The sequence below is a fragment of the Anguilla anguilla genome, chromosome 7 (genome assembly GCF_013347855.1).
Source record: "Anguilla anguilla isolate fAngAng1 chromosome 7, fAngAng1.pri, whole genome shotgun sequence".
NCBI classification, from domain to species: domain Eukaryota; kingdom Metazoa; phylum Chordata; class Actinopteri; order Anguilliformes; family Anguillidae; genus Anguilla; species Anguilla anguilla.
Window position 1 is genome coordinate 47052074 of NC_049207.1, and position 24592 is coordinate 47076665.

The 24592-nt window shown below is 52.3% G+C and overlaps 1 protein-coding gene across 2 annotated transcripts in view; it reads left to right on the forward strand.

Moving 5' to 3' along the window:
* The window catches only part of LOC118232160 (plexin-B2-like), a 107902-nt gene that overhangs the window by 29745 nt on the left and 53565 nt on the right, over nt 1–24592 (forward strand). For both annotated transcript variants that reach the window (XM_035426824.1, XM_035426825.1), the window contains exon 2: nt 9634–9779. In XM_035426824.1, the coding sequence (XP_035282715.1) occupies nt 9722–9779 (58 nt within the window). In that variant the 5' untranslated portion in view covers nt 9634–9721. The remainder of the gene's footprint in view (nt 1–9633; nt 9780–24592) is intronic.

A 24592-nucleotide genomic window follows, 5' to 3' on the forward strand; every position in this document is an offset into this window, starting at 1 on the left:
GCGGTAACCACGGCGACGCGCGTGCGGGCCGGGACCCCCGCGAGGGCCGCCGTTTGAGAGAACCTACGGCGGGGGCTTCCCAGGGCTCAGGACCCACCGCTGGGGTTAGGGGAAGGGTTGGGGTTGGGGTTAACGACGGGTAGTAATTATCTGTACGAAATTCGCTTTCCACTGACGTTGACGCTAGTCAGGCTAAACCCTGAACACAGTACATGGATTATACTAGTCATGGTGTTTTTGCAGATTTTTATCTTTTTAGTTTTTTACTAATATATGTATTAAAAAATAACATTTTAATTGCTGTTTAACTAATTGCTCATCAGGCCGTGCTTTAATAAGGGGCTCAGAAAGTGTTTTCTGTAATGGACCGTGAGCATGGAAAGTTCTGGAACCGGTCACCTATGAAGCATCATAAAACATTGGTTCCGCACCGCTGTTCAGGATGAGGTCACACCACACCTGCCTTTGTGTCTTAGTTTAAGGGAGATCGGTGCGCCGTGCGTACGACTGCATGCGAGTACGAAGCACGAGTGCGAAACGTGCGATTGGCTACGCCCAGCTGAAGGCCGAGCCCTCCGCGCGGATCGCGTTTGCGCTGGAGCTCCGGGCGGCTGACGACGTCGCCCTTGTGAAGCGGCGTGTCCGCGCGCTCTGTGACGCTAACGCTAGCCTTCGGCGGGAAGCGCCGGGCGAACGGTCGGAATGTAAACACAGACGCGCGGTTTCCAGATCCCCCGCGGCGCGTTGTTACGTTCGGTATGTTCGGTATTTATAGCGCCCTGCACTGAGCGTGACCTCGCCTTCAGTCGCGCTGAACTATCGGAGCGACTCGGCACTTCTTTCTTCTTCTATTGTTTGTGTTTTTTATTATTTATTTGGTGTCCGCGGTCCAGAGCCTGCATAGCTGTTGGCATCGTGGAGATCATCTTCGGCTGCTTTTCCGGAAGGGGAGGGGAGTCCACCTGGAGCGGATAGTGCCCCCCCTCGCCCCCCCGCCCCCCTGCCCGGGTGGACTCAGCTGCGGCGGTATTAGGCAGACGGCGAGCGAAGGCCGGCCCTCTCGCCGTGGGAACGCTCCCTAATCCCCCCGCCCACCCGCGCGCGGCCCGCCCTAATCCCCCCCGCACGCCCGGGCGCGCCGGCGAACGCGAACGCGTTTTCATTTTCATTAATTTATTTATTTATTTATGCCACGGCTCCTCCCCCACACAACCCAATTCCGAATTCCACAACCCCAGAGGCATTAACGCAGTTAGAACATGGATCAGCTGAAATCCTGCTTCCTCTTGGTGCTTATGAGTTGGGGGGGAGGGAGGGGGGTAGTTTAGACAGGATTGTCCCACCCACCCACCCAGCCACCCAGGGACAGTAGAGCTTCTGGGTAGTGAGAGGAGATTGGGAAGGGGGGGTGGGGTGTAGAGTGGGAGGAGGGGGTCCCCCCCCTCTCACGGGAACACTCCGCTCTACAGATTTAATTTTTCTTCCTGCTACCACAGCCTCATACCTACCCCCCACCCCCCACCCCCCTCCCCCTGCTCTTGCAGCTGCGGGTCTTGTTACATTGCTGGGAATTCGTCGGCTTGTGGGCGGGGCCTGTTTACTTTGCTCCCGCGAAATTCCCACAGAACCGTCTGGTACGCTCAGCACCAGGAGCTGAACTCCCAGACTCAGTGCTGTCAGATGCGTATCAGCCTCCATCGAGCCTCACGCTGGAAATCGCTGTTTCTCAGTCCTGCTTTCGTACAGTCCTCCAGGCTCAAATGGCACCCAGAAATAAAATCTGGCACAATCCGGTCCCCACAATGAAAACAGCCAAGAAATTAACCTACTTTTTTTTCCAGCCTCATTTTTTTCTTCTTCTTCTCCGTTTCCCTTTCTCCTAATTTGGAATGGCCCGATCACGCAAGTTAGCCTGTCCCTCTCCTGCAAGTCCTAGATGGTACGCTCTCCCAAATGTGTGCTTGCAGACATATTACATTTCATTACATCACTGGCATTAAAAGGCGCTGTTATCCAAAGTGACATGCACTGAATTTGCATTTCTTTTATCTATTTATCTCGTTGGATATGTACTGGAGCAGCAAAGTGCTTTGCTCAAGGGTGCAAAAGCTGTCTCCCACCTGGGAATCGAAACCTGCAACCTTCTGGTTACAAGCCCATTATACTACACTGCCACCTCAAAGACTGAGATTTTATTCAGTCGTGTGATTGGACGTGAGACTGCAGGTCTTATGTGCAGATAAGCAGTCCTATGTGTCTTTTAGCCTGCAATCTTACTATACACAGGCTGAGTAACCAAGCGATATGAACCTCAAATCCAGGGAGAAATACAAGTGATTAGGCCGTGCATTATGTTGGTGAACCTGTGTCTTCTCTCTGTGTTTTCTGCAGAGCGTTAATGTTCTTGTGCACCGTGCGGTGAGGTACGCTCTGCGAGTCGTCGCGAAAGGAGCTTTTCCCCCTGGGTTTGTTTGTCGACTGGCGCGCGCGCGTCTCCTGAAGCGAGGAGTCGGGAGACCTCACCGACTCCGACCCCCCCCTCGTCCCCGAGGAGACCGGAAACCACCCGGAGGAATCTGACACCATTACGTTTGACATTTCCCTGACAACAGACAATCCGCCGCGCTACGGAACCGACCCTGCCGCGCGTCCTATCGCTCGCATACCTCCTGTACTCTCCACGCCAAAGAACAAAGTCTGAAGGGGAAGAAAGGTCGTAATTGCTGAATTATGAAGGTGCGTTTTGGAGATGAAAGTAAATTTGAGGAGAAGTAAAAAATACGTATCTTTTTTTTTTCGGATAGTGAGTCGCTACGAGAGCGAGCAACTGAAAGTGAATTTGAAGTCAATTTCGAAAGAACACTGGCGACGTCTGGAGGGTTTCCCTGGGTGGTTTGACACGCTATTGAAGTTCGTTCAGGTTAATCGCAGAATTACCCCGCCAGACTTCAAAAGCCATTCCGCATCGCACGCTGTATGTTAATCAAATCACAACATAAATATGCATTTTTTAGGAACTGGCAATTCCTGAAAATAATTCATTCCTGTTCCCCACTGATTTTAACTTATTTTATTTTACATATGTGTGGACAGATTGCGAATGAAAAGAGAGGATAGGTTTTTTTAAATGTCATAAATGAATCTGATCTCTTCCTCAAAATTCCCCAATACAGTACGCCCTTGCAGTTTAAAAAAAACCCAAAATTAACATTTATTTATGAATATATAGTTGTTTTGTGCGATTTTCAAGAACATTAACAAATATTAAATATTATTTTTTAGAAAGTAAAGGAAAGCACAAAAGGTGGCTCTGAATACATTCAGCGGCTCTGCGCTTTCCTCCGGGGTTCTGCGCGTATATTTAACTCCCCGAATATCAGTAATGTGTCATAATGGCGGCTTGTGTACGGAGCATTAGCATAATACATTTTCAGCCTTGTCAAGCAGTCAGAAATACTTCTGTGCCTGTAGGGCAGTGCACGCTCCGATTCGGACCGCACATTCTGAGAAAGAGGGAGAGAGAGAGATGAAAAGGGAGCGGAGGGAGAGAGGGATGAAAAGGGAGAGAGGGGGAGCGAGAAACAGGGAGAGAGTGTTGAGCTGTGAGTTGGCGGGTGGTGGGGTGGCGGTTTGGTATGGGGGGGGGGGGGGTGTTTTTCATTTGCACATTTTGGCTGGGTTTGATGAAGCGCCAGGCTCCTTGGAGAGCCACTGTGGCACAGACGCCCCTCCTCCCCACACCCCCACCGAGTCCTCCCCTTCACTCCACTGCTGTCCCATCACCCCCTGCGAGTTTCCAAGCTGCTCGGGCCCACCCCCGGCTCCGGCTCCAGCCCCCCCCCCCCACCGGCGACCCGTATGGGCCGACCCGGAGCCCCGCCCCCTTCCCGCGCCTCCGTCGACAGACGAGGGCTCGTCCGCCGCGAAACGGCGTCTAAATGCAAAGGGCTCCCCGCCGCTGTGCCGGAGGAACCCCCACCCCCACGCTCGGTTTGCCGGCGTTACTGCCACCCCACCCCCCGCCCCCCCCCCAACGCTGCGCACCGTAAACGGGTCGGTTCCGCTGCTCTCCGGGGTGTCGCGTCGACCCGAAATCGCCACGGAAACACGGACGCGCAGAGGAAGGAAGTGCGGAAGGAGGTGCGCGCGCGGGGGAAACGCGGACGCGGCGGGACGGGCGCCGTTTGCGCTCCTAGCGGCCCGGCCTCACGTCTGCGGTGCTCCACCCCGGAACGTTCCGGAGCTCTCTTGCTCTGGATGATTCACGCTTTCACAGATGGATGGCGCAGCGCGTCTCCACGGCTAGGGACTTTTGCGCAGTAAGAAAAACAAGAAGAGATGCAAAGAGAAGCAGCGTACATTATTGGAAAAAAAGAGAACGAGAGGTGCATCAGCGTTCGGCTGTGCGGCTGCGCTGAGATGCTGGGAGACACCCTTGGCAAAGCGAGCTCCGCTGCACAGCTGTGATGTTGTAAACTGTGGGCTGATGTGTTCATCCTGCGGGCCCATCACAGACCACTGCTCGCTGCTCCCGGTGCCAAAATTCAGGAAGAGTGGAAGCGCTGATTTAGGATCAGTTTCCCCTGTCGGCGTGCTGACCTGATACATTACAGATGAAAGACAAAAACTGACCCCGTGTCTGCACTCCTTCTCTGAGACACTTTTTTACACACACACACACACACACACACACACAAAGAAGAATACGCACACACGCACACACACAGACACACACACACACACACACAAAGAAGAATACGCGCACAAGCACACACACACACACAAAGAAGCATACGTGCACAAGAACACACACACACACACAAAGAAGCATACGCGCACGCGCACACACACAGACACACGCACGCACACACACTATTGTGATGTCACTGCGATTAGCGTTTCTGGCGTGTGTGCGTTCCTGTGCGTGTGCGTATTGTGTGTGCGCACACACACAGCCCTGATTACCTGAGGCTCTGGGTCATCCGTTGCACCATCACTTAAAGCTGATTACCTGCCGCCAGCGTGATTGCAGAGTATCACACAGCACCGCCCAAAGCCGTCGCATAGACCTCTCCGGTTCCCCGCTACGCTAATCCCCTGATTAAAGCACAAGGAAGCACACGCACTGCAGAGTGGGTTAGCCGCTACGCTAACCACCTGATTAAAGCACAGGGAAGCACATGGACTGTGGAGTGGGTTAGCTGCTACGCTAACCCCCTGATTCCAGCACTGGAAAGCACACAAAGTGTGGAGTGGGTTAGCTGCCACGCTAACCACCTGATTCCAGCACAGGGAAGCACACACAGCATGGAGTGGGTTAGCTGCTATGCTAACCCCCGATTCAAGCACAGGGAAGCACACGCGGCATAGACTAGCTTAACCATTAGTTAGATCTTTGGAGGAACGCAGACACTATGGTCATAAAGAGGACCTGGACTGCCTGGCTGTCTGGGACAGCTCAGTGTGTGTGTATGTCTTTTTCAGTTTGTGTGTGTGTATGTGTGTGTTTGTGTGTGTATGTGGTTTTGAGTGTGTGTTTGGTTTGGGGAGATACTGAACGGATGGATCCCTCCCTCAGTCCCTCTAATGGACCATCTGTATGTGCTGAATGAGGCGCAGCAGTTATTAGGACATTGTTTGGGGAAACATTCGCTGAAGGGCAGTGTGTTCTCTATAAAGGGAGAGAGCGAGAGAAACTAACTCTGGATTACAACTGCAGCCTTTTTGTGTCTAACACCGCCACACACAGACACTTACACGTGCGCAGACACAAAAATACCCACTCACAGGCACATGCACACACACACACACACACACACAGGCACACACACATGCAGAAATGCATACATGCGCGCACATGCACCAAAAGCCGACAAACATACACACATTTTTGCAACCCATCTGCGGACGTGCAGTCATACACACACTCACTCAACCCTAAGTGTGACGTGCCAAATCTCTGCTAGATTCATTGGTGCATTTAGTGAATATCCCTCTCCCACGGTTACTGGGTGTTTTTTTGGCTGGAAAAAATGAAATTAGAAGTATCAGCAGAGAGCGAGGGAGCGAGAGGAGGAGAGGGGGAGAGCGAGCGAGCGTTTACACAAACCATTTAAAGCAGAGAATTCTCCTTATTAATATAGATGAAATGACAGAGCAGCCTCCTCATGCTGTACTCCCAGCGGGATTATGAGTGCACTTGTACTTTTACACTGACACTTAAACTCATTAAACACGCGCTATCTGCCTGACTGACAGGGCAGACGCTGCACAAGAAAAGTCTGTTTTAAGAAGATTGCCTGGTTCGCTTGCTTTTTTTTTTCTTTCCGCCCGCCTCTCTCTCCCGGGCTCGGCTCACCAGCGAAACATTTACACTCGCGTCTCGGGGAAAAACTACAGGAGATAAGGCACGGAGCGCGTTGGCGAATGGGATCAGGGCTAGGGCAGGCGGTTAAAAAAAAAAAAAATAAAAAAAAAATGCCGAGTGGAACTGTTTGTCGCGCCGGGGCGGTCGCAGGAAGTTGTTGAGCCGAACAGGAAGCGGAGGCTCCTCCCGCTGCGCTCACCCGTGACCCCCCCGCGTCTGGGAGAGAGAGCCAGGGAGGGAGGCGCCGCGGCGGTGCTAACGGTCCGGGCCGTGAGCGGGGCGGCCCCGGGTTCGAGGCTCAGGCTATCCTGGGACAACATCTGGGATAGCGCTGGAACGCTCCGGAAAAGCCGGGAAGTGGGATGGAGCTGGCTCGTTATGTCATGGGTTCTCTCCGCGGGATTGGCCGGCACAGCTGCTGGTGACACCCAATGGCTGCAGAATTCACCGTTTGAAGGAAGGAATTAAATTTTTTTGATAGATAGGTAGATCGATAGATAGATAGATAGGTGGATGGGTAGATTGATGAATAAACAAGCAAACAAATAAACAAACTCAGGCAGTAATCGGTAGCTCTTAGCAATTAACCCTGGCTCTCTTAAGTCATTGCTGGAGTCTTTTTGGTGCAATGCCAGGGAGTTCACTAAATGTGCTGTGGTTGCTAACATTTGCCCATAAATCCTCTGTCTGTCAGGACGCTGAGGTCATTCCGACCGCCCTGTTTGATTGTCCCGGTCACGGCCGTGGGGTTTTGGGCAGGGATCGTGTCGTAGCCGGGATGCTAAACACGTGCGTGTTCCCATTCAGTTTGTCACACGCTACTTGATTTAGAATTTTCTGCTTGGTAGCTCTGGAAAATCCCAGACCATATTTTCCTCAAGTCAGACTGGTTGCCTCCTCGCCCCCCCCCCCCACCCCACCCCCATAAGGCACAGGATGGCAAACGGGCTGATCAGCTATCTCATCATGTCCCTAATAACTCCGTAATCCCGCCATTTCATTGGTGAATGAGCTCCGGGGTTATTTGAGGACCGGGGCGGATCCGCTTCTGCGAGTTCGTTTCTGACTTCCGCGAACAAAACAGCGGCTTTTCTGCCCAGGGGGGGGAGTCGCTGATGAATCGCCTCCCAGCGGTGATCGCCAGGGAGACATCAGCGCAGGGTTCGAGGGTGGTCACATGATCGTTTCGTTGGGGGGGGGGGGGGGTGTTGTACGGGCAAACGCAGAATGGACTCAGCAGGCGTCCTCTGCCGTTTTCCAGTCTCAGTCTCTCTTCGGGCCGGGCGAGCGGGGTGCGAATTTCATCGGCTTTTGAAATAAACATGAGGCGCCGCGTTGCTTCGGGGGACAACTGACACCTGAGCGCTTCGCGTCTGGACAAAAATTACTTTTTTAAAGATGACTTTCTTGTGGAGACTGAGAATTTGTTCAATAATGAAACATCCATTATTTTTCTGAATGGGAGCCACCAGAGGTAGGCTCGGTTGACAAAGATTGTGCGCGCGCTGTCGGTGATGAGAGAAGATTACTTTCTTATTAGTTTTTATTCTTCGTGAAAACAATTTTTTTTTATTGTTTTGCAGAACATAATTGTGTTTGTGGGTAGAGAGAATATTGAAGCCTGTAAAATAAGACTACTGCTTCCCTAATGCAGTTTCGCAGGTTTCCAAGCCCACCACACACTTAGTGATTGAAGATGTGTTTTTGTGACCTACTTATTAAAATTTTGCTTAACGTGTTCAAATATGGATTTCAGATATATATTTTTAAAACTACTGCTGCATGTCAAGGCAGTTTAGAAAATGATTTTACTGCTGAACATTTTTTCACAATTCACAATTCCAAATCTCAAGCCGCACTCCAAATCCACTCACAACCACAGCAGTAGGTCCCATCCCACAGTGTGAGATCCTGCTTTGTTTTTCTGCCATTTCTGGAATGTTCCTTGTCAGATATTTGAATGCATTTTTGTACCTGTTGTTGCTACTGCTGCCGCTTCTGTCGTTGCTGTTGATCTGCTGCTGTTATCTCTGCTGTTCTTGTTGTGTGGGTGTACGGCTGAACTTGGTGGAGCAGTTCTCGTGTACTCTTTGGTGACCCATAAGGGGTCAGTCTGACATTTATCAGGTCTAGCTGTGCTTTATGAGCCCATGACTCATTTAATGAATCGTCTGTCACTCACACCTTATCAAAGTGCCACTTGGCATTATGATTAGCTCACCAGATATTTAGGTGAAATGGTTTGCCTCTCGTCACGTCTTGTTGGAACTTTCTGGACCAGTAAAGAATGGAAAGGCTCACCCATACTCCAGCTCACTAGGGGGCGTCGCAGGCTGAGATTAGGTTTGAACGTGCAGATCCGGGGCTTCATAACTGCGTGAAATAGGGGCAGGGGGAGGGTGGGGGGATGTGATCCCTGTCCCGTGTTCTATGGCCCATGGCAGTGTGAAGTTTTTGGAAGGGCGGTGTGGGGGTAGCGCCAGTTCAGAGTCTGTCTCTCTTCAACTGAGCTGGAGTTTTCGGGGGATTTCAGGAATCTCTTAATAACGCCCGTAGTGTGTTATGTCACGTGAAGCGAGGGGGGGGGGGGGCGTGGTGGCACAGGGGGGAGCGGACTGATGGGCTGATTTTAAGTACCCTCTAGGGACACACTGCCCACATTTGGGAACCTGAACCAGGAAGGGCAGAATGCCTTGGGAAGCTCTCTTTCCCCCACACCCTCCGTTCAGACCAGGCTAAAAGAAGGGCTGCATTGTATTCAGGGTGTAGTTTTAAGTTTTTCTTTGGGGGGGGGGGGGGGGAATTGGAGGGGGTGCTCAGACCATGGGAGTAATATGAAACAGCCCAGCAAGGAATTCGAGGAATTCTGAAAAGAACCAGATGTGCAACACAGGCCTGCCCCCCCCCCCCCCCCCCCCCCGTTTCCGTCTGTATCCGTGGGTAACGGCAGCCTGGTTCTCTGCTCTCGGGGGCTCAGTCTGCATGAACTCCCCCCCCCCCCCCCTTACCAAAATGAGAGAAAATGGGCCTCAGTGTGTGACCTCGGTCTCTCTCTGATCAAATAAGCCTCAGTGTGACACGACCGTGTCACTCTCTGAAAATAATCCTCAGCTTCCACCTCGTTTTTTTTAATGTTCGACACTTCGGCGCACCTTGGAGTGAAGCGTTCTTCTTTTTCTCCTTCTTCTTCTTCTTCTCATAATTATTACTATTAATAATTGCAGTGACCATATGTGTTCTCAGTCTCTCTCTCTCTCTCTCTCTAGGTTTCTGTGTGCACGCTCCCAGTCTCTGTGCCTTTATGCCGATCCGGGCGGGGCTTTGGTGTGCCTGGCTCTGAGGCCCACAGATGAGATGCCGGAGGAGGTGAGAGACATCGGGGAAAACGACCAGAAGAGCCTCTTATTTGCCAGTGAGTAATTACAGAGACACCCACCACTTCCTGCTAGCCTGGTCTGTCAAGACCTCTGTTCTGTTTCCCTGTGTCACACAGACACAGACACACACACACACACACGTGTCAGAAAATTTGTCTCAACTCGTCATGTCCCTGGATGTTCCCAGATTTTGGGCCGGAAAAATGAAATTTTCCACTCGTGGGCTCGCTAAGCACGGCACTTCACCTGTGCTTCCGGGCCCGCCTCCTGAAGTGTTCGCGGGTTCGTTTCCACGGCGTCCGAGCCCACGCAATAAACCACTTTGGACGGCGAGCGGGAAACGCTTGTTAGCTTTCATGTGCGCCGCGCGATATTGCGAGCAGCTACATAATTACCTGCCCATCAAAACCAGGTTGAGTACCCCCACCCCCACCCCCCCCCACCCTTCTCTGCGATAACATGAATGAAAGAGGTTTTTAGAAGATTTGTTCGCGTATAATTACCGAGCCGTTCGGAAGTTAAGAGCGTTAACAGAAGCGAGGTCTTTAAAGAGAGCGTGAAGTGGGAGGATTGGCTGTAATGGGGGTGGTGGTGGCGGGAGGGGTGGGGGGGGGTGGGGGTGGCGGGAGGGGTGGGGGGGGGTGGGGGTGTCTGTAACAAGCAGCAATCAGGACACGAGATGCAAAACCGCTGGTGTCTGCAGTCCTTTTCGGCTGTCCTCAGAGAGGGGAACGGGTCGGATCCCCCCCCCACACACCCCCCCATGCCATCTTGTCCCTGTGAGAGACGCTTCAGAAGTGCCGAGAACAATCGCGCATCGCGAGAGAGTTTTGGAGAGACGGCGCGGAGCGGCCAGAAGGTATTTCGGCCATTGTTATTCTCCGCTTTCATGGGAGACCGAGAGCGCTGGGCTGTCATAGCCCCGCGCAGGTAATTGCATTCCCCCCCCCCCCACCCCCCCATACAAGGAGAGAGAAAGAAAAAAGTCAATTTTATGATATCCTCTGACAGAAGTGTTTTTTTTTTTTTTCTTCTTTCCCTGGTCTCTTCCCCCCTTTCATTTTCTCTCTCTCTCTCTCTCTCTCTGTCCATCGGCGTCCTTTCATGTCTGCAGCCTCCGGGGTGCGGAGCTGGTATTAATTGGGTCACGGTTTAATAGGGGAGAGCGCCTGCTGCCGCCGCCGCTCGCCGGAGTCCGCGGTCGAGCGCGAGCGGGTGCGGCGGGCTCTTGCCTGCCCGCTTCGCACCTGCTGAGGAGGGGGAACCGGTGCTGCCTTGTACGTGCCCTATTCTGCAGGCTAGGGGTGTGGATTCTATGAAGCGGCACTAACCTGGCGTACCAGGCCTATGCTTAGCCTAGCGTACCAGGCCTCAGCCTAGCCTAGCATACGAGGCTTACGCCTAGCCTAGTATTCCAGGCCTATACCTAGCGTAGCGTACCAGGCCTCAGCCTAGCTTAGTGTACCAGGCCTACACCTAGCCTAAGGTACCAGGCCTACACTTAGCCAAGCGTACCAGGCCTACACCTAGCCAAGCGTACCAGGCCTACACCTAGCCTAGCGTACCAGCCCTACACCTAGCCTAGCGCACCAGCCCTACACCTAGCCTAGCGTACCAGGCCTACACCTACCCTCTCTGCTGTAAGCCTAACTAAAATGCTGCAGGCCTGCAGCATGACCATGCCATTGGCTGGTCTCATGAGCGCCAAGGGGACTTGAAGGGCCAATAGCATGGGTTTGAGGTGCAGAGAAGGCGTGGCCACAGCACTGTGATCAAGAGCTTCTCCGCCGCTAGCACCCGGCCTGTCATTAGCGCCTCTCCCGCCCTTTCCAGCGCTGTGGAAACGCAGCTAACGAGGCTTTGGTGTGAGAGAGAGGGGCGGTCTCTCAGCCGCCGGTTCCTCCGGTCCCTTGACCTCGGCGGCGGCGGCGGCGGCGGCGGCGGCGCTCGGACTCCTTTCATCTCTCCTCGGGAGAGTTCGTAACCGCGGTGACCTCGGCCCGCCGGCCCGCGCCGCCGACGGCCCCCGTATTCATCTTCATCCCTCCGCCGCGCGGCCGTTAGTCTTCATCTCGCCGTCGGACCGTGCGCTCACCTCCAGACGCGGCGTCCGTCCTCTGCCGCTAGGCGTGGCCCCCCCCCCCCCCGCGCCCCAAACCGCCACGCGGGGCCGTTAATGACCTGGGGGGCGAGGGGGGGGGGGCAGATCCATCCCTCTCTCTTTCTCTCTCATTATCTGTCCCTTCACTCTCATCCTCTTTCTTATCTCCTTATTTTCCTTCTCTCTTCCCCCAGAATCTTTCTCTCAATCTCCTGTCCGTCTATCTTTTCCTCTCCCCTCCCCTTTTTGCCTCTTATCCTTCTTTTCTCTTTCCCTCTCTCTCTGCCCGTGTCATGCACTCTCCTCTTTGTTTCACCCTCTTCCTTCTCTGTCTCTCCCCACCCCCTTCTCCCTCTGTCTTTCTCCCCCTCTCTCTCACTCTCTTCCCCCACTCTCTTTTTCCATTGCTGCTCTTTCTCTGCCTCTCTCTCCTTCCCCTGCTGTCTCTCTCTCCCCCTCTCCTTCCCCAACTGTCTCTCTCCCCCTCGCTCTACCCCCACTCTCTCCTTCCCCTGCTCTCTCTCTCCCCCTAACCCCCACTCTCTCTCTCTCTCTCTCTCTCTCTCTCTCTCTCTCTCTCTCTCCCCCTCTCCCCCTTTCCCCTGTTCTACCCTCTCTCTCTCTCTCTCTCTCTCTCTCTCTCTCTCCCCCCCCCTCTCAGCAGGGTGCTCCAGACCGCTCTGTGTCGTCGGCGCTGTGGAGAATGTCGTTGCCAGCTGTCGCGGGCGCGTGGCACTCTGCCAGGTGCTGCTATCTGTACAGATTTGTTTCCTTTGCTCTGATCCACTCCGTCATTAATCTATTTCCAAATTATTTATTTCGTTTCATCTCGCGGATGGCGGGCGTGTGGCACGGCGGGGGGGGGGGGGGGGTACGTGCGGCGAGGGGGCTCGTTCCTTCGCTCGCTCGCCACGGACGTCTCCTGGTCACCGTCGCCATGGCGAGCCTTGGCACGAGCACGCCTGCCCGCCCGCCCGCAACCCCCTGCCTCTCTCCTGACGGCGACGCCAAGGTCAGGCCAGGCAGGCGGGCAGAGGCCAGGTCCGCAGTCTGTGCCCGCGGGCGCCCTGCCCGTTAAAACGCTGCCCGCGGCGGGCTCGCCGCCACCCCGTCCCGCCTCGGTCTCCGCCCCGAAAAACACCCCGACAGGAGGCGGCGTTTGAAATGCGCGCGGATCGAGTGCGTATCTCCTCGCTGGTGTCTCATGCTTAAACCAGCCTGCTCGCCTCTCTTTCATGGTCTGTGCCTCTGTGCCCCCTGCAGTGTGCGCCCTACACCTGAGTTCTGTGTGCAGTTTGACGGACGGGTTTGTTTGGGAGTTTTTTTGGGGGTTTTTTTTTGTTGTTGTCGGTGTCTTTGTTTCTGTCCCGTCGGGCTGAGAAAGGGAAACACAAAGCACAAAAACCCTTCGCTTTGACCTTTTCCGCCTCGGGACGGAACGATTTCCCCGACTCAGCGGGACCGGGCGGGCGCCGGCGGAGTCACCTTTCCCTCAACATGTTTATTTCGGGTCCGTAATAAACCCCCGTCCCGAGAAATCCGACTCGGACAAAGACCCGCCGCTCCCGGGGAGGCGCGCGCTTCTGACCCCGCCCCCCTCTCCGCCGCCGCCGCTCTTTTTGTCCTGATGTCTAAACGCCTGCGCCGATGGAGAAACCCGCCGGGCCGGGCTGGCCTCCGCCGTGCATGCTGGGAGATTGAGAAATGCCAGCGCCGCGCTCCCCCCCCGACCTCGAGCCGTTTCTTTTATTCCGTCTTTCGCCCGGAGCCGCCGGGAGACCCTCGCCGACCGCGGCGTAAGGAGGCGGCGAATAAAGACCTGCTATTTGCCTGCCGCAGAAGCAATAACAGGAGAGTCGGCCCGCCTGCGTTCGGCGCGGGGTATCGTTCGCCCGGTGAACGCGTCACGCTCCGCCCTCCCCCCCCCCCCCCCGCCCCCCTCCCCCGGGTGGGTTCCTCCGCGCGGCCCGGGGTCCGTGAGAGAGAGCGGCTCCGCGCCGTGACAAAGGAGGTATTTAATCTTCAGCGACGAAAACTGACGTTGAATAGCTCCGCTGCTGCTCGCGCGCCGTTTACACAGCTTTACCTCGAGCCAAGAAACCACTTTAGTCACGTACTGTCAGAACGTTTAAGAAAAAAAAAAAGAGAGGGGGGGGGGGATGGAAAATAAGAATAATTTCGCGGAGCGGCTTCTTAGCGACAGGCCTGATTATGCAGCCGGGAGTTGAAGTGCATTGTTTAAGCTGTCTGCCGCTGATTGCGCTGCTTTTTATTCGCGCCGAGCCCAGACTCTGGAAGTGTGGTGCGACGGGCTTCTTCCCCCCCCCCCCCCCTGCCGCGCCAGAGATTCCCGCGACCCCGCAAAGGTTTTTGCTCTGGGGGGGCGGAGCCAGTTCCGCGCTTCTGCTTTGACCTGAGGGAAAACTGACTCCCGTTTCCTCGCACACAAGCGTGTGAGCGTGTGTGTAAATAGTGCTTTGCATATAGGTTTGCGAGCGTGTGTAAAAAGTGCCTTGCATGTGGGTGTGTGAGTGTGTGTGTAAATAGTGCTTTGCATATGGGTTTGCGAGCGTGTGTAAAAAGTGCCTTGCATGTGGGTGTGTGAGTGTGTGTGTAAATAGTGCTTTGCATATGGCTGTGTGAGTGGGTGTGTGTAAATGTAGTGCCTTGCCTGTGGGTGTGTGAGCGTGTATGTAAATGGTGGCTTGCATGTGTGTGTGTAATTATGTGCACGGTAAGGAAGTGAAGCCGCTTGCTGGATTATGGTGCTTGCTGATTGGGTCTGCTCAGATGGAAGGGGGCTGTAGAGGTTTGGAATGGAGACTGTTCTGTGTGGTGAGGGCTTCTCGAACTCCAGTCCTGGATGACCGCAGTGCCAGTGCGCGCAAGTCTAGCCTTGGGCGGCTGCAGTGGCTGCTGGTTCTTGTGGTTTTTCCTTAGAAACGGCAGCTAATTTAGGCCTTGTAACATGAGAACACAAGAACACAAACTGACGATGACTGAGGCCATGCAGCCTCGTCTCACCACTTAGCTACGGACTAGAGAACGTCCAGCACTCCGTCAGGCCTGGACCTGAACACTCTGAGGGTCCCTGCCTCTGTCACATGACCTGATGTCAAGCCGTCAAGCGAACGGGGTGCGTTGATGCTTCAGCCAATCAGTGGCTGAGATTAAGGACTGAAATGCCCCAAAAACCAGCAGATGCTACCACCAGAGCAGAGGACCGCTGTTCTACTCAATCCTTATGGTATGAGTAGCATGCTATATCCTTATGACTCGCCATAAACAACACACTGGCTCCTTATGAAAAAAGTAATAATCTGAAAAAAATAAATGCACTATTTGTTTTTCAGTTTAGTTTTCTGAACTCATTCAAAAGTTTTCCATATGGGGAGGACCTTTGTAAAGTTTGTTAATTTTCTGTTAGAACAATGTTTCAGAACTTTCACAAAATGCACCGGTTGCTGTTTGCTCGACATTCTCACGTTTACGAACGCGGTTTCAGCGACAGCGACAGCTTCCCTGCGAAGACAACCGAATCTCCGTCATTACAAGGAACCAATTAGGCAAGGAAAGGAAGTTAAAACGCGTTCTCTCATTCCCCAAAATGACTCCATAATCAGGCTTTCTGAGGAGGCCGCTCCCCGAACCACCAGCCATTTCCAAGAAACATCTATTTCATGTTGTTTATGTTGTTTATGTTGTTTTTTTTTTGTTTTTTTTTGGCCAGGCAGTGATTTGTTGACTGAATGCACAGTGTAAACACATCGGCAGACGCCATAAATCCAGGCTCGTAATTCTCACATGAGAGACCGAAATCAGAAGCAGAAGCAGGAGCAGGAGCGCGGAACGGAATTCCTCTTGCAGTTTTTACGCAAACGAGGCTGCGCTGGCACCCCACACTGATGTTTGTCTTTTTTTTCTCTTCTTTTTTTGTGTTTTTTTTTTTTTTTTGCTGAAGTGGCCATAAAGTTGGTAATCTGTCATCGCAGGAACAGCTTGAACTAGCGGGGGGAAAAAAAATGAATATGCGCTTTAACCAGATTTGGAAGGTTTTTAACGAAAAACACTTTGGACAGATTTAGCGGACCAGCTTGGCCGTGCCTGGCCGTCGCTGCCAGAACATAGCGACAGATTCATTGGGCTGTTTTCTTTTGATTCTGTCTCGCTGTTGTTTTCTGTGAAACGTTCTCTATAAGCGGCTCCCATTTCTTTTCTTTTTGATGTGGCTGCCTGGTCTTTCTCTCTCTCCCTCTCTCTCTCTTTTCTCTCTGTCTCTTTCGCTCTCTCTTCTCTCTTTTCTCTCTGTCTCTTTTGCTCTCTCTCTCTCTCTCTCTCTCTTCGTGGAGACCTTCTCTTCCTGTAGTATTCCTTGCTGCAATTGAAGCACAGGAAATTGCATCTGAATATCAAACCTCTGGAGTCTTAGCTGAGGAAATAAATGTGAGAAGAATGTGAACTTTTTTTCCTTTTTTTCCAAATCATTTCTTCAGGTTTAATTTTAGGCTCTCTTCCCCCCCCCCCCCCCCCCCCCTCGCTTCTCTTTTTTTAGGCGCGCAAATTAATTTGGGCGAGTTGTCGCTTCGCGTTAAAGCATGGAGCGGTGTGTGAGAGAGAGCAGGAGAATCCGCCTGTCCTTGTTACCATGGGAGCGGGGCTTACTGTAGACACGGGTACCAGCTGTAGCTCTGCTGCCCAAATCCACTGCCCACTTATTTCCTGTGTGCGAGTAAAAAGCCGGAGAGCAGCGGTCTTTGTGGAATTTGCCCACAGGCCCTTTGCATGAGGCTCCGCGTCGGATTGTTTTGATAAAAAAGAGACTGCTTCTCGTACGGTTGTGTCATGTCCTCTGGAGGGGACGGGGGTCACGTCCCTTGACGCTCAATTTGCGCGAACGAAACTCATCGCTAGCAACTTGCGTGTACATTTGTGTGGGAAAAAAACGCTCGTGAAAACATCGCTGATGGATGTGTTTGAGGAGTCAGGGTTTTTTTAATGAGGTTTATTTAAAATAAACATACCACCCTTTTCCCCACTTCATAAAACACTTCACTTCAAGCTCCCGCTTCAAAAACAACCTCTCTACCTCTCTGTCTGCCAAAAAACAAAAAAAAACACACAATCCACCGTCGGCTCAATATAGCCTCCCACCTGGCCTGCTCTGTGGAACCGGGTGTAACAATGGCGTCTGCGCTGTCCCTGCGTTATCCTGCCGCTTTAATCACATTCGCAGAGCGCACCTGTGAAAACAGATGTCCCGCCGGAGACGCCGCCCGAGGCCCCGGCCCGGTCCCCGCCAGCTCCGCGGGACGCCCCGGTCCGGCCGCGCCAGAACCACCCCCCCCCCCCCCACCCCCCCCCCCCCCCCCCCCCACCCCCCCCCCCCCGCCCTCTTGGCCTTTCGGGGCAGGAGGGACAGGAAACAGGCCTCTCCCGTCCTCCTGTTTGCGCCGGCGCCGCCGCGCTCCTCTCCCGCGATTCGGGGCGGAAGCCTGCGATTGGTCGCGGACGCGGGGGGGGGCGCTGGCGGAGGAGCTTCGCGGACAGAAGGCGCGCCGTGACTCATCTCCCGCGCCCAGCTTGCCTGATTACGGAGGCCCGGGACGCGGGGGGAGCGCGCCCAGGCCCGAGCGCTCGAGTCTCCCGGGCAACGGGCGACACTCGCACCCCGAGGATCGTCCTCACGCTCGAACCACGCCGAGGATCGACCTCGCGCTCGTACACCCGGGTGCCAGCTCCTCACGCGTTTCTGCAGCAGCTATCCTGCTGGGCGTGCAGCTGTATAGACATACGAGTGCAGTTTGAATTCACACAGATTTATTCTGTTACATTTTTTTTTTCTATTTCTGAACAATCTGTGATGTATGACTGCCTCATTAGGCAACAGTTTGTTGTCAGTCTTGACTGGTCCAGGGAATATGCCGCATCAGTATTTGCACGAAATCACTCTTGAAAATGTGGTCAGGCTTTAAACTACAGTTCCCAGCATGCCCGTTTGTAAAGGCATATGTTATAGACCACTTCTCGGCCTACGTCATCAGAAACATAGGTGCACGTTTGGCAATGGAAGTACGGCTTTGTTATTATGGAAACCGGTGTGACAGGGAGGGAGGTGGTTCATACAACTTTGTTTTCTCAACTACTTAATTACAGAATACAGAACCATATGCATGCATAAATCTGGCCACTAATCAGGAAACCATTTTGTGATATCCTCCATTAGAGGCATTGCTTAAGGCTCTACTGAGGCACAGGCCCCCAGCACTCATATCACTGAAAATAAAGTTTATATTTATACAAAGTATAACGGTGATAGCATCTTCATTGGGGATGCTATTGCTTGTGGAGGGAACAGTATGAATGCTGTTTATTCTTATCTTTTAAAAATGCGTTTTGTGTTTTGGCCCATTCAGCATTGCCAAAGTAAGCTTATGTAAACAGCCCTCAGTCATTCTGCCCAGGTCCACAATCGTTAAGTTGCCCCCAGTCAGCGATTGCAGACTGCGCCTGTGTTTCCAGTATCTTAGTTACATCAACACTTAGCTAGCTAAGCAGTCCTATGTATATCTGTTCTATTACATTACTCAATTTTGCCTGCCCAGGAAGGTTATGATCCCATCTCATCTAGTCGGCGTCGTCTTGTCCCGACTCGTCCTTTGTGATCTGGCGACGCCCCAGTCGGTTACCCCGTAGGGATCTGGAAGATTTTAGCCATTATTAGGGTGAGTTTATGATCTTGGAAGTTTCGCTGTTTTGCCTAGTCACTCAGCTTGCTTTCCAACATGGTTCTGTTGCCAAAATGCGCAAACATTTTTGTTTCTTCATTACTACCGTTACCGTTTACACATTTTGATGAGGTTTACAGCCCAAGATTCAATCTGAGTCATTAAGATTCTTGCAATGTGTTCAAATGTCATACTAGAGTTCCCAGTGTGACAGTTTGTGAAGGCAAGGCTTATGGCCTAAAACTGAAACGGCCTGTCAGAATCCTGTAAATGTATTCAAACTTCAAACCGCAGTTCCCAGCATGCCAGGTTTTGAAGGCATTGATCACATTCTAAGTTTCTGTCTTAGCCTGTGGACATTTACAGATGTGGCAGCTAGCTAGTTGTGACATAGGTATTACATTGCAGGCATTTAGCAGACACTCTTACCCAGAGTGACTTTGCACAACTTTAGCATTTTTACATGGCGTCCATTTATATGTACTGAAGCAAAGCTGGTTAATTAGCCTGCTCAGGGGTACTTTGGCAGCGTCCCCTGGAATTGAGCTTCCAGTCTTAAGGTTACAGGCCCAGGTCCCTAGCCGGTGCGCTACCCTGCGGCTGCGTCGTTGCCAGCGCGCTTTTGGGCTCCGGTCTCGTTTGGCTTCCCTTTCCTAATTTCCTGCGCCCACTTTATCGGCCTGTTCAGGCTGACCTTGTTTTGGTCACCTGGCCGCCCCTTCGGTTGGCAGGGCCGCGGGTCTGCTGATCTCTGCCGGGATGATGGCGGGACGCCTCGGTGCCCCCGAGCCACGGCCCTCGTCCTTCTCTTTATTCGCCGTCCCTCCCGAAAAAAACATTTAGGGCCGCCGCTGTTGTTCCGGATGGTTCCGACAGCGAGCGGGGCTTCTTCTCGCCAAGTTTGGAAAGGAGGTGACACCTTATTCTGCTTCCTGAAATACAGCTATAGAGACGTATGTCTTCTCACCCCCCCCCCCACCCCCACATCCCCCTTCAGTACCTCACTGAATAAGGTGTTAAGGCTCATTTTTGATTCAGCGACAGTGTCGCGTGACAAAGTGTCTGCCGACAGAATTTTGTTGGACAGTGTTTCGCATTTATAATTCAGCGACAATGCATATTGTTACTATAGCAACCAGATGCCAAGCCCAGCAGGGGTTTGTTTACAGAAGAATTGTAGCGGTGAGGATATTTCTTCACCTCTTCTGCTAGCTTCTCCTTGAACTTGTCCATTTTGCTAACTTGCTATGTAAACAATACGTCTTCATTCATAAAAATGTAGTAAGCTAGCATCATCGCCATGGAAACCTTTTGTTTTTATTTCAGCCAACCAATTGCAGCTGCGTGACACTTCTGACAGGTGTTCTCAACCTTTCAAAAAATCAGCAGGTACAGGACACCCTTCGCACCCCTCAAAAGTGTCGGCTTGATGTCAGAATTGTCGAATTTGCATAAGTCTTTTTTTGACACTTTGTCACCGAAGCATAAATCAGCCTTTAACCCTCCCAGTCTATAACAGTTTGAGCCATTCCTGGACTTACTAATCATGTCAAATCAAGTGTGTTTGTCTAACTCTTTTTACACAACATTTCTCACAGTAAACTTCAAAGTGGACCCCAGCCTACAACCCCCATAAAGCCAAGCCTGCGGCAACTGTGGCAAGGGGGAGCTCCCTAGGTGGGTGGATAGGAGGAAAGCTTAGGAGAAAGCAGACTCAATAGGGGGAGCCCAACCTCCCCTGTCCAGCTGTCTGGGAGTAGGTTTGTGCAGCCCCAACACGGTCATTCAAGTCACGGTCATTTTCCCCCCCATTTTTTTTTGGTCAAAATCAGTGCGGGTCTGGTCGAGTGCCGGTAGTGGGCGGGGTCCGCCAGCTTCAGAGGCGTTCTGATTGGAAGGCACTGATACTGCAGAGTGCCAATCCTGGAATGGCTCAGGAAGCTGTGCATGGGGCATCATGTCTCCGCCTGTAGCTCACACTGCACACCACTCACTCAGGCCCAGAGCCTCAGGACCTAAGAGCCTTTAAGGCTTCATGTGGGTCTCATCGCACCCACGACCTGCAGTGACCCCGCGACCAGCAGTGACCCCCTCTGCACACGGCCCTGACTGCACGCGCGGTCTGGCCCCGCCCCCTTTCTCTGGTGAGGCCTAATCCCTGCCTGTTCTCTCCGGGCCCCCAGGCTCTGCTTATCCATCTATCGATTTACAATTCCCTTCGCTTTGGAGCTTCTCCAGTTCTGTTTGCTTTGTGACGTGGAAACGGTTTCCAAATTGTGATGCTAATAAATGTTTTTTTTTTTTTTTAATGATGTTGTTGAGCCTGTTAAGAGGATGATTATGCAGCAGGCAACAAAAAAAAGGTTTTCTCAAAGAAAAAAAACCAAAGCAGCCCTAGAAGTAGGAGATGTTTGCACCTCTCTAGGTGGACATTTCTGCAAGTGTGTTTTCTTTTAGACCCTGAGTTGTAAGGACCACAGTCTGCAGCCTTGGTCAGTGGAACAGGATGATGGACTCATTCCATAATGTAAACAGACAAATATATGATTTAAATTTCCATTTTGTCACAATTACAACCAATAAGAAAATGATGTCTGTGGATACACTCACGGAGAGCACCGAAATGTTCCTGTAGCCAGACGCAGTTCGGCTGTGCGTGCCAAAGTTCCTAATATTAAAAAAAAACTACTGACTGTAAGTAAGTGGGTTTGCTGGCTGTAAAGCACAGCTGCGTGTGAATTGATGGACTGATTGATGTGAATCGCCACAGAGCGGCCGTTCGCGTCACCTGACCGGGCGAACGTTCCGCATTCCGAGCTGTTGCGTATTATGCTAACGCTGGAAGAGGGCCCCGGCAAGACCCAGAATAATTTTTAATCTTCTGCGCGAAATTAACGTCGGTTGGTTACCGACCCACGCTAGCAGTTCAGTGGTCCGTGCTTTGTAATCTCGGGCGCCGCTTCGTGCGAACGCTAGCTCGGCGGCGGGCGCGGCGTAATGGTTATTTAATGGGGCTTGTGACTGAGAGGTTGCGGGTTTAAGTCCCAGGTGGGGCACTGCCATTGTGCGAGCACTTAAGCCGAAGCGGTCCGGCGTGAAACGGATGAATAACGCGCGCGAGTGTAATCCCTGTAAGTCACCCCGGGTGAGGCCCATCTACTAAACAAATGAATCCTTTTGTGAGTAATGTCCTCGGAACCCGAGGCGGCGTTTTTTTCGATTCGGCCCAGGTAATTAATGTGGGCTATTCAGCGCATAAACGTGTCCTTTCAGATCAGCCCGGTCCCCGCTTTTTATTTAACGCCGCGCTATGAATATTCAGAATGTTTTCTTTACGTTCCGCACACACATTAGTCAGAGGCGGTGTCAGCGCTCGCGTTTATAACACCGACGGGTGGGTGGGTGCGGGGGGGGGGGGCTGATAAAAAATAAAAAAAAGAAAAAAAAAAGGTAGAGTTACTTTTCAATTCACGCCCTGTCTCCGAGCTGTGCTCCTGCGGCGACATTCCAGTCAGGTGTCAAACAGACGCCGCGCCGCGGCCGATAAGCTGAGATTCGCAGCTGATCATCGAGCGTGACAGCGATGCGCTCAGACGGGAGCTGTCTGGAGGCGCGGGGGTTGATCCGAGTATTTCCTGCTTTGGACAGCTCTCCGCACTTAAAGGCTTGGAGGGTGGGGGGGGGGGGGGGGGTGTTTGGGTGGGGTGGGGGCGAAGACGAAACGGCAACGCAATTCAAATTTAACTCCGGCTGCGTGAATCCGTCAGTGCAAAATTGAATTATGGACTTCGTGTCAAACGGTTACCGGCGATAGCCTGCGCCCTCTTCTGATACAGATAGAGTGCTAATTTCAGGTGAATAGTGCATTATGGGAGGCATGTAAACATTTAGCTGTCCTGCATTTGGTCTGCAGAGAAATTCCACATGTGAATTAGAAGCGGGCTGTGTTTGTTTTGGGGCAGGTAGTAGGGCGCCCCGGGATGGGGATTAGGACCCCACCGGGGAGGCGGGGGAGGGTTTTGGGTAGAGTCTGGCCCCGCCCCGCCCCTCTCCTCAGTCTCCGGTAGGTTGTGAGTTTGCAGGCGGGAGTGAGCGGGATTTGGAACAGTCGTGCCCGGGTTGTAAAATCTCCGGTGACCTGGGTTTACCTCGCCCATGTCTGTGCCGAAATCTTTGAGCTGCCTCTTTGTGTCCGGTGGTGAGAGGAGAGGAGAGGAGAGATGGACGAACGGATAAGATTGATGGATGCTTATTTTTGTTATCTTTATTTAACCAGCTAGGACAACTGAGAGCACAGTTCTCAGTGGCAGTGAGTACCTGGGGGCGAGCGGTGTTTGGTAGGATGGATGGGTAAATGGATAGATAATTGGATAGGTGGATGGAAAGACAGATATAGATTCAGATGGACAGATACGATCAGTATTTTATGATGGAGGGTGTTCCTTCCACAGCAGGCCGTGATGACTTGACAGAAATATGTTTGAATACCTTCAACAAATACAATATATATTACTATATATTACTATATATATTACTATAACTGGATTCCCAAGTAGATGTTGACCGGAATTGGGAGGGGGGTTAGGAAAGGCTCCATGTCAGGCTCCAGCGCATCTGTAATCGGGACCGTCTGTGGGGAACGGGGCGAAGTGGCTGTTTTTGGGGGACATGGAAGAGGATCAGTCAGGCAGGCAGCAGCAGTCCTGATTGATCTGGGAGGGGCCAGATGGTGTCAGCGGGGGAGGGGGGCGGGGGGTAGATTAATTTTGGACTTTCATATCTCTGGCTCATGCTGCATCCCCGAGTTGGCTGTTGGGTTGTCTGTGCTGGGTTGATATAGGAAGGCTGACGTGTATTAGTCTTTCATAGCTCATTTTAACACTGAATCTCTGTGTGATCTTATCGTATTGGGTTAATACAGGAAAGCCGATGTATGCTAGTCTTTCATAGCTCTGGTTGGCACTGTGTCTCTGTGTTGGCTATTGAGTTGTCTGTGCCGGGTTAATATATTATGAAATCCGATGTGGACTTGTCTTTCATAGCTCAGGTTAACGCCGTGTCTCTGTGTTGGGTTATCTGTGTTGAGTTAATAACAGACAGTTTTATGTTCCAACTCTGTGGATTTCCTCTTTTTTTCTTTTTTTCTGGTTGGAGGTTTGGAAGCGAGGGAGTGTTTCAAAGCTCGGCAGAGGAGAAAGACAATGAGTCAGCCCCGTCTCTCCCTCCCTCCCCTCTCATCTCGTCTCTCTCTCTCCCCGCCCGCTCTCCTTTCCTCTGTCTCTCTCCCTCTCCTTTATTCTCTCACTTTCTATTTATAATTTTTACTCACTTTTACAGTCTCCTTTTAAAGTTTCCCCTGCTTATCCAGACTCTGAGCTGTGCTAAAACCTCTTGAAGGCCGTAACGAAAAGCTTTGCCACCTGAGGGAGTCATTTCCCCCCCCCCTGTTCATTTTACCTTTGTGTCACGCCAAGTCCTGAGAGAGGGCCACCTTTCAAACTCTTTCTGCATCGTATAAATCTCTCACCCGTGTCAATTGGGATCTTCCGGAGTTAGCCGAAGGAGAGGGATTCCAGTGAGATCAGCTCTTTACCTTAAATGCGCTTTATTTTTTATGAAGTCTGCTTTTGGCAGCTGCTCTGTGGGTTGTGATTGGCTGCTTTTTTTGGCAGCAGCTTTGTGGGCTGTGATTGGCTACTTTTGGCAGCAGCTTTGTGGGCGGTGATTGGCTGCTTTTTTTGGCAGCAGCTTTGTGGGCTGTGATTGGTTGCTTTTTTTGGCAGCAGCTTTGTGGGCTGTGATTGGCTGCTTTTGCCAGTAGCTCTGTGGGCTGTGATTGGCTGATTTCTTTGGCAGCAGCTTTGTGGGCTGTGATTGGCTGCCTTTGGAGGCTGGTCTCAGGACTGTTATTGGCTGCCTTTGTTTGCTAGTTTCATGACCCCCCCCCCACCCCCTCTTGTGAGATCTAGACTTTTAAGTGTCTGGAGCATCTGGTTCTCATTGGTATGAGGGAAAAGCTCTG